The sequence below is a fragment of the Chiloscyllium plagiosum genome, unplaced genomic scaffold (genome assembly GCF_037043375.1).
Source record: "Chiloscyllium plagiosum isolate Xiang-an unplaced genomic scaffold, Cpla_swu_hap1 HiC_scaffold_35, whole genome shotgun sequence".
NCBI lineage: Eukaryota > Metazoa > Chordata > Chondrichthyes > Orectolobiformes > Hemiscylliidae > Chiloscyllium > Chiloscyllium plagiosum.
The window spans coordinates 60,808,942-60,818,993 of NW_028270173.1; the positions used below are offsets into that span (position 1 = coordinate 60,808,942).

Consider the following 10,052-nt stretch of genomic DNA (forward strand, 5'->3'; position numbering starts at 1 on the left):
TCTACATTTATAAAAGTTTCAGATTCAGTTTTATTGTTTCTGGCTCATTTATACTTATTCTAATTTTTCAGTCTTTAACAAGTTGGTGGTCACCACTTGCTCAATTCTAAAACATGCCAAATCCTCAGGATTTCTTATGTGCATTACAAGAGTTAAGCAAAACCTCTTCCTTCAACACCACTTTGAGCCAATTGTTTCATATCCACTTTATCATATATCTAATGAAGAAAGGTTTTATCTGGGGGAAACAGCATGGCTTTGTCGGAGGAAGGTCATGCCTTACAAATCTGGCTGAATGTTTCAAGGAGCTGACCAAGTGTGTTGATCAGGGCTGTTCAGCTAATGTCGTTTATATGAATTTCAGCAATGCCTTTAATAAGGAAGGTCATGCCTTCATGTGGAAGAAAGATTAAAGGTGATAAAAGCACATGGGATCCAAGGTAAGTTACAAGTTGGATCCAAAATTAGCTTAGTGACAGGAGGCAGAGGGTGGTGGTAGGAGGCTGTTTGTGTGACTGAAGGCTGGTTATGGTTTAGTGTGCATTTTGTCTCTGAGTTAGAAGGTTGTAGTTTCTTGGCTCCCTTCAAAAACCAGAGTACTGATTCTGACATGTTGCTACTTTTGGGAACACATGATTTATGAAATCAGTTACTTACAACCATTAACTTCATTGGCTGTGAAGTGCTTTTTGACACCTTGAGGTGGTGAAAGTTGACATATGCAAGTTTTTCTTTTAGGAATATGGATGCATCATGGGAAATGGTGGACTGAGAGCACCTGAGATTGCAAATTTACTTCTAACTTATGAAAGTTATTACAATTCAGTAGTTTAATATTTTTGTTGTGATTCTTTTGGAATCTTTAATAGTCAAAAAAATGAAAAAACATTTGGATAAGTACACGAATACAGAAGGTTGAGAAGGATATGGGCTAAGCTTGGGGAGATGGGACTGGTTTATTGTGGGTTTATGGTCGTCATGGACTGATTAGACCTAAGGGTCTGTTTCCATGCAGTACAATTCCATGACTCTATATACTGACATTATAAACCCCTGGACTGTCCCAGTTCATAGAGACATGGATCAGTATATTGTGTACCAGACTCTTACATAGGATCCTAAGTGTTTGTGTGAAAAAAAAACACACTGGGCTAAGAAATTAGACTGCTTGGCTTAAGCTAAACAGTGAATTTATTGTGAGATAAAACAACACAGGAACATCACCGCAATATTTAGCTTACACCAAATTTAGAGTCAAGCCAAAATATCAAAGAACCTGAAAATAACTCAAGATGTTTCCCCGATCATGAAATGAATCTCTGAAGGGTGTAAGGTGAATGTATCACATTGTTATAACACCAAGGTGTTTACGGGCTGAGGGAATGCAAGAGATCTGTAGAGGCTTATCCCCACTCCCTCACCATACTCAGGATAGTAGTCTTCATGGACAGAAGAGTACAAATATTCACCATAGTATTATTCAAACACCCAGCACCTGAGGAGGATCTGTCAATAATTCACATCACAACAGGTCTGTTTCTACCCCTTGCCCATTCCTGGGAACTGGATACCTTTACAAGCACAGTGGCCATTACATTAAAATTGGAGCAAGGCTGTTAAGGAATGGGTTTAGGAAGTTAGAGGAAGGCAAGTAGTGCAGGACCTCTGAATGTATCTCACTCTCCAGCCAGTCCTGAGCTCTGAATCCTGATGAAAGAGATGGGTGATCTAGGAACCATGGCACCACAGTTGGCACATCTTTACAGGGAGGTACCCTGAAGACTGGAACAGCAGTAAGAGACTTGATAGTTCAAGGAATAGACAAATGTTTTTGTGGCCTGAGACATGAATCCAGATGGTATGTTACCTTGCTAATGCCAGGATTGAGGATGTTACTGAACAGGTACAAGTATCAGGAGGGGTATTCACAGAGTATAGTGACCATTATATCAGAAGGTTTAGGTGTGGTGACTGAGAAAGACAAGGAACAACCATGAACAAGAATAGTTAACTAGGAAAAAAACAACTGCAGTTGGGTAAGGAACAGATCTGGCAAGATAAATTAGAATAATAGATTATCAGGTGAAATGGTAAATGTACATTGGGCTGCCTTTAAAGATGAGATTATTTGGCTGAAGTGAGAATTGTGGAGGCACTGGCCATAATTTTCCAGTCTTCCCTGAGAATTGGGTGTGGAGCAGGAGATTGGAAAAACTGCAAGTATTACAGCCTCGTTCAAATATGAATGTAAGATAAATGCAGTATTTGACATTAGTAGGAGTAAACCTTCTAGAAATAATAAGTCAGGACAAAATAGGTCACTTGGGCAAATGTGAGTTAACTAAGGAAAGATAAAGGGCAATGAGTATTTAACTAATCTCCAGAAATCTTCTGATGATGCAAAAGAAAGGCTTGATGAAGCATGGTGTCAGACTCCTTGAGTGTTATTGCAGCTGCATCCATCCAGGTAAGTGGGAAGTAGTCCATTGCACTCCGGACTTATGCCTTGTGCATGGTGGACAGACTTTGGGAAGTCAGGAGGTGAGTTCCTCACCACAGTATTCCTAATATCTGACCTGCTCCTATAGCCACTGTGTATATGTGGCAAATCCAGTTGAGTTTCTGGTTAATGGTAACCCCCAGGATATTGATAGCAGGGGATTCAGTGGTGCTAACATTGAATGCCAAAGGGAGTTGGTCAGATGGTCATTTAGTTGAGATAGTTATTGCCTGGCCTTTGTGTGGTGCAAATAATATTTGCCACATGTCAGCTCAAGCCTGGATAATATGGTGTACATGGACATCCAAAACGCAGTTGAAAACATGCCACACACAGCTTTGTGAGTAAAGTTAAGCAAAAGGAAAATTGCTTCGTGGTTATAACATGATCCGAGTGACAATAAATAGTGAGGAGTGATTAATGGATGTATCTCAAGTGGGAAAAAGGTTTATAGTGATGTTCTCCAGGATTGGTGCTAAGGGACATAGTTCTTCCTGAGATATAATTAATGACCTAGATCTTGGTGTGCTCAGCACAATAACAACATTTACATTAAATGTGCAAATGTTATAAACTGTGAGGAGGATGCTGTAAAATTTCAAAAGGAAATAAACAGGTTTGTGAAATGGGGCAGAGAGATGGGAGATAACATTTAATGCTCAAAAGTGTGATGTGGTTTATTTTGATAAACAGAGCACCGAAAAGCAACCGAATCTAAAGGTACAATTCTAAAAGGGTGGAGGAGCAAAAGGATCTCTGTGAAGCTGTGCAAAATCAATGAAAGTTGCAGGAGAGTTTGAGCGATTAGTTAATAAAGCAAATGGCATCCTAGGAATTATCAACAAGGGCACAGATTACAAAAGCAAGATAATTACATATGAAACCCAGATTAAATATTGTCTTCACCTGAGCTGTGTCCAGTGAAGATATTATTGTTGGTGGAATAAAGATTCATGTGAATGGCTCCAGGAATGACAGACTTCAGATATAGAATAAGATTGCAGAAGAGGGGCTATTCTCACTGGAGAAGAGAGGGTTAAGAGCATATGTGATAAAGGTTTTCAAAATCACGAGGGGTCCAGATAGACCAAACAAGAAGAAACTGATCCCACTCATGCAAGGATCCAGTGTGAAGGGACACAAGCTTAAGGTGATTAGCAAAACTGATAGTGATGACATTAGAAACAATACTTCATACAGTGAGTGGTTAGGGTCTGGAACATAAGGCTCAAGAGTTGTGGAGGCAGGCCCAATGGAGAATTCAAGAGAGAACTGTAAAATATAAAAGTACCATGGGGAGAAGGCGAGAAGGAGTATGAGGTTGGGGGATCAGACACACACCTGATTCCTCTGTGTCTCAAAAGGTTCAAAGTATCATGAAAGCTTGAATGTAAATTTTACTTGAAGGGTTTCTCTTCTCCCCTACCCCATGTTAACAATGTGTAATGCCCCTTCAGCATTCAGTAATTTTCAGAATTCCCTCTTTGAACCTCTCTGCATCATTACCTGTGCCCTCTTGTTTAGCACCATTGTTAAACCCATCACTTACACCATATTTTAGTTAATCTTTTTCTTGTCAAACCTTTGTCTCTGCTGCTTTAATTTCTATCGGATCACATCTCTAGGAAACACTTTGGGCCCTAAATATATACAAGCTGTTGTCTGCTTATTCTTCTGTCTTCAAGGTACTAGCCTGGAGGACAGTCTATAGATATTGACTGGCCTATACTGCTCTATTCGAGTCACCACTCAGCATGTGGTCAGCGACAGAGTGAATGTTGCGAGACAGTGGAGACTGTCACAGTCGAGGCACATCCTGCCCTCCCTCTGACCTCCCAGCTGGGCTCACTGATGAGGAATGGGATTGCTGGCTGATTCTTCTCCTCCTCCACAGTCTAAAGATACTGAGGCTAATTGAGGTACATCCGTTATTACCCCCGGTGCCTGTGCTGGTCAATCAGAAACTGAAGCCTTTCAAACTACTGACTACCTGACTGTTTTTTTGGTGAAAGTGAAAGAATGCTGAATTTATACAGGAGCTTCTGTACATATTGATATCTTCTGGTGATGTTTGGTAATCAGGCCCAGTGTTACACATTTTTGAAACAATAGGACTGATAGTGGGAGAGGTTTGAAATAGATACTGTTGAGACAGACAGTACTTTGGAACAATAACTCCCCTGCATGAGCACTGCAGGGTAAATAACACAGACAGCTCTCATTGCCATGGAAGCAGGTGACTCAGCTTTGAGCCCATGTGGAGATGTCGGTGTCTGGTGAGAGGACAATGTGAAACAATCTGGACATACATCACCACTGGAAAGATTTGTCTCCCGTGTGGATTCACTGATGTACCAAGAGAGCCGCGAATTGAATGCTTTATTACAGGACTCACACAGACAGTGTTTCTCCCTTACATGAATGCATTGACGGACCGGAGGTACGCTCACTGTGTATCACATTTTAGACAAGTCTGGATCCAGTGGTATTTTTGGAGATCTGGGGTGAATATCTTATTATAAACTTTACACTGGAAGAGTTCATCTCCTGCTTGAACCTTCTGGTGTTACAAAAGAGTCAAGGATTTCGCACGCAGTACTCCACCGTGGAGATTCTCTGAGGGAGCAGTTCTGGTGAGTTTGTGAAGAAAATGTCACAGATTTCACACATCAACAGTTGTTTCCCCAGCAGGAATACTTTTGTGATACATCAAGCCTAATGACTGTACAAAGGCCTCATTAAACACCTTGCATTACGTGGACATGTCAGTGTCATTGACAGTGTGAATACACAACTGCATACCTTACATTTCAATGGTTTCTCTTTGGTCAGCAATGTTCCGTGGTGAAGCATTTGTCACAGCCTAGTAAAAAGTCTTTCTCGGTGTGGTTGTGTCCATATTTGATGAGTGTCACTGTCTGTGTGAATGCTCAGTCACACACCTCATTTAGCTTCCCCGACTGTGTGAATGCGACGGTGATCCAACATTCCCCACAACTGTTCAAACTCCTTATTACACACGTCACAAGTGAATATTTTCTTCTCCCCTGTGTGAGTGTGTCGGTGTTTCACCAGGCCTGACAATTGTGCAAAGGTCTTATTGCACACCTCACACTTGAAAGTTTTCTCCCCAGTGTGAAGACGTTGGTGTTCAAGGAGGTTCGATGACCGTGAGAATGATTTGTTACACACTTGGCAGGTGAACGGTTTCTCCCCAGTGTGAATGCGTTGGTGTGTACGGAAGTGAGTTGAGCGTGAGAATGATTTGTTACAAACCTGACACCTGAAAGGTTTCTCCCCTGTATGGATGCTCTGGTGTTCCAGGAGCCTCGTAGATGTTGCGAATGCTTTATCACAAACTTCACACTTGAAGAATTTCTCCCCTGTATGGATTGTTTGGTGGACCCGGAGACTCGATAACTGTGTGAATGATTTCTCACATACCTCACATGTAAATGGCTTCTCCCCTGTATGAATACGTTGGTGAACACGTAGGGTCGCTGACTGAGAGAATGATTTCTTACACACGTCACAGGTAAATGGTTTCTCCCCTGTGTGAGTGCGTTGGTGCACAAGAAAGTCTGACGAGCACCAGAATGATTTGTTGCACAATTCACACTTGAAAGGTTTTTCTTCCATGCAGCTGACCTTGTACTAATAGTGATTCACTGTTGCTGGGGATCTGATGAGTCTGTGAAACTCTCCTCACAAACTTCACAGTTGAAAAGCCTCTTTACCCAGAGGAAAGGGTCAGTAGTTCATGAGGCTTGATGAATGATTGAAGGTCTCACCACACTTGAAGCCACTCACACTTCTTCCCAGCCTCACCCTGACCGATCACCCACAGCCGAACCTTCAGAAAGGTTGGTTCTGATGGAAGGCTCCACACCACTGACCAGTTTCAGATCTGATGGTATGTCAAAGCTCCCCTGACCTGACTGATTTCCAGATGACGATTTCACTGCCCAACCTTCTCTGTGTTGAGCAATGCTGTGCAGGACTAAATGTCTTCCCACGGCTGTGCAATTGCTCCTTGGGTGATAATCAGGATCTATCTACAGTGTATATCCTCTTTGATTCTCTGGTGTAGTACAGTGCAATCCTTCTGTAAAACAGCAAGAGGAAACATGAATTTTTCCAACTCCCTCTCTTCCTTTGCTGAGGGGGCTGACTGCTCAGTTAGAGACTGTGCCACAGTGAGTGATAGGCTCCTATTCAACTGTTTGGGGGAATCAGATACAAGTGCTTTCTTTTTCCTCAACTGATTGTAACGCGCTCTGTGTTTCTAGCAGGAACCATGGATAGTGACTCGGAGCAGACAATGTGGCTACTTTCTTTCCCTTCACCAAGCATAACCACCCCTCCACGTCCCCCGTTGTCCCAGGCACCATTTGGGCAATGGGAAAGACAGACAGAATTTAGACTGGGCCATTAATTCACAGTGAACTATCAACACTAAATCATATCAATCTGGATACATCCCAGACTCATGGTCACTGTCCTTGGATATGTCCCATTCTACTGGGAGGTAGAACAGTCCTTAATATTAACTCCAAGGATTGCCAGGGCTTCAGGTGAAACAAGTTCAAGGAAAACTACTACTCCCCTCCCAACTGATGAATGGGTACTTCATCATCATGAGGGAAGTAGACTAAGGAGAGATCCAAAAACCAGATGTCCATGAAGCGCAGTGAGCTATCATCATCATCAGCAGCAGCACTGTATTTCACCAGAATCTCTCAGCCCTCATTCCAGGATTATCATCATGAAGTACATAGAATCCCTACAGTGTGGCAGCAGGCTGTTTGGCCCATCGCCAATCTTCCAAAGAGCACCCACCCAGATACACACTCCCCTACCTATAACCCTGCATTTCCCATGGCTAACTCACACACCCCAGGACACTGTGGGCAATTTAGCATTGGCCAATCCACCTAACCTGCAAATCTTTGGACTGAGAAAGGAAACCGGAGCACGTGGAGAAAACTCACGCAGACACAGGGAGAACACGCAAACTCCACACAGTCACCCAAGGCTAGAATTGAACCTAGGTCCCTGGCGCTGTGAGGAAGCAGTGTTAAGCACAGCCACCATGCCCCCCCCTTACATGAAAAAAGGACAACATAGATATCAACCATGATCTTTTTGAATAGCTGGGCAGGGTCAAAGGTCCAGATGGACTACTCCTGCACCGAATTCATGTGTTAATAACTAAGCCCATTGCAAGTTAAGGATGTCATTGGACTGGCACCTATAAATACTGAGTGCAGATTGCAGAATATAAAGTACAACTGTAGCATGAGTATATCGTGGTGTTAAAAATTAAGAAGGGAGGTCTCCTCTGCAGTTTACTGTTTTAGTTGTGGATAAGGATTGTTTAACACAATGTTGCTTTGACCTGGTTTGTCAGAATAAACATTATAAGATGTGAAATCATGTCATTTGGAATTCAAATGCCTTTTAAAATTTCGTCAGGATCCCATGTATATCTCAGCCAACACCACCAAACAAAATGACCTAAATTATCACATTGATATTTATGGGAGCTTGCTCTGAGCACTTTGATGGCCATGTTTCTGACAGAACAGCAGATAACACACTTCTGAGGTTTTAACTGGATTTTAAGCACTGTGGGACATCTGTGTTTGTGATGTGGGATATAGGTAAAATAGTGTTACTTCTGCAATCATAATTACTTATGCAAGGTAAATGAACTCACACCAGTGTATAATTGTTTCAACTAAGAGCTGAGTCAACAAGAACGAAAATTATGTGAAGGAAATATATAATTGTTTTTGTATTAGCTAAAATGTGCATACAAGAATGAAATGTGCCTACAAACAATGGTAGATGTTACAGACAAATAGATAAGGTGCTGTGAGGGGAGGGGGTTAAGTTAGATATGCCTATACAAGCAGTAGTTATAAGCATCTGTTTCCCACTTCTGCAAAAACAAAAACAAACCAGAATTAAAAGGTCATAAGGCTCAATATGGATGGGAGGAAATGTTACAAGTAAGGGAAACAGATGGTAGTGAAGGAGGATATACCTAACAATGGGCCACAGCAGGATGTGGTGAAATGGCCAAGTAAAACTTGTATTTTGTTGTGCACAAGACCGGATAAGGCAAGAGATAAGACAAGGCAATAGTAATGGGTGCCGGGTTTAGAGTAGTGGGAGGAGGGAAAGAGAAACGAATCCTATATAAGAACATTTAAGAGGCATTTGAATTGGTATATGAATAGGAAGGGTTTGGAGGGATATGGGCTGTGCTGGCAGGTGGGACTAGATTGGGTTGGGATATCTGGTCGGCATGGACAGGTTGGACCGAAGGGTCTGTTTCCATGCTGTACATCTCTATGACTCTAAGATATGTACTTGCTAAACTCTGTGTGTCTATTTTAGGCACCACACTTGCAAGCGTATAATAAACGATACTGTTGCTTCAGATCTTGTTTCGAACTGAAATTATTGAAGTGAGTGGGTTCTATTTCCCACAGTGAAAAGCTCTATGCCATTGTAATTATTTTTCTTAAGAGGTTCACAGAGACAGGGTGCTGTGATACCATGGAAGGATTAAATAAGACAGACAAAATCCAGGTCCCAATATAAAAAGAACTGACTATTCCCAGTCTGCAGGATAATAGTCAACTCCCAACACATACACAACTCAAAAGTAAGAAATTAATAAGAATCCCCAGACATTCTGCATCTCCCAGATAATGTCACCTCACCTTCTGATGTTCAGGAATGAGCCATCAACAAAACTCAAGCCTGGAAATCAGAGGGAAATGCTTCCAATAAACACACTCAATATCCAACACACAGCTCCAGTCACACAGTTCAGCACAAAGTACCGAGTAAACAGCTCTCTCAGCTGGATCTTCTCACACAGCATAAGGGACATTTCCACCCCCTGACTGCCCACAGGATAGTCAGACTGCCTGAAGATTGGTGTGGATAGTATGGGATACAATTTGTATAAAAGCTGCTCCTTCACTCACCATCTCCTCACTTGGTTTTCAGTCCCTATAGGAAGTGAACCAGCTCTGGAAGAGGAAGAGGAGACAATGGGCAGAGTGGGTGGGCTCTCTGATTGACGTCTCTCACAGTCAATCCAAATATTTCTGATATGGAGATGCCGGTATTGGACTGGGGTGGACAAAGTTAAAAATCACACAACATCAGGTTAAAGTCAAACAGGTTTATTCGGAAGCACTAGCTTTTGAGTGCCACTCCTCCATCAGATGGTTGTGTAGGTTAAGATCATGCTCATAGAATGTATAGCCAAAGGAGTCCAGTATCACAGAAAATGTGATATAGTAAGCAATCTTAGATTAAAACTTTCATCTATTATGATAGGATATGCTGGTTTCTGTTCTTTAATATGCGTTTCATGAAACTTGGGAAACTGACCGGTTAAATGGAGGTGACTCTGAGCAGCAGATCAGGTGGGGATTTAAACTTGTCGTTGTCCCATCTGAATAAAACCTCACTTGTTGCAGCTGCTGTCTCAGTTCCCCAGAGATTTCTAGTTTAGAAATGTGCATTC

The 10,052-nt window shown here is 42.1% G+C and overlaps 1 protein-coding gene across 1 annotated transcript; it reads right to left on the reverse strand.

The window, feature by feature from the left end:
- Positions 1 to 1,158: 1,158 nt before the first annotated feature.
- LOC122541638 (uncharacterized) lies at positions 1,159 to 6,600 on the reverse strand. The gene has a single exon (XM_087978786.1). It carries the CDS (start codon positions 6,137 to 6,139, stop codon positions 5,444 to 5,446), a length of 696 nt encoding a protein of 231 aa, XP_087834912.1. The 5' UTR covers positions 6,140 to 6,600; the 3' UTR covers positions 1,159 to 5,443.
- Positions 6,601 to 10,052: the final 3,452 nt, after the last annotated feature.

What these genes read in the sequence shown, in the direction of transcription:
- LOC122541638 (XM_087978786.1), bottom strand. Translation starts at nt 6,139, where the DNA reads ATGGAAGAAAAACCTTTCAAGTGTGAATTGTGCAACAAATCATTCTGG.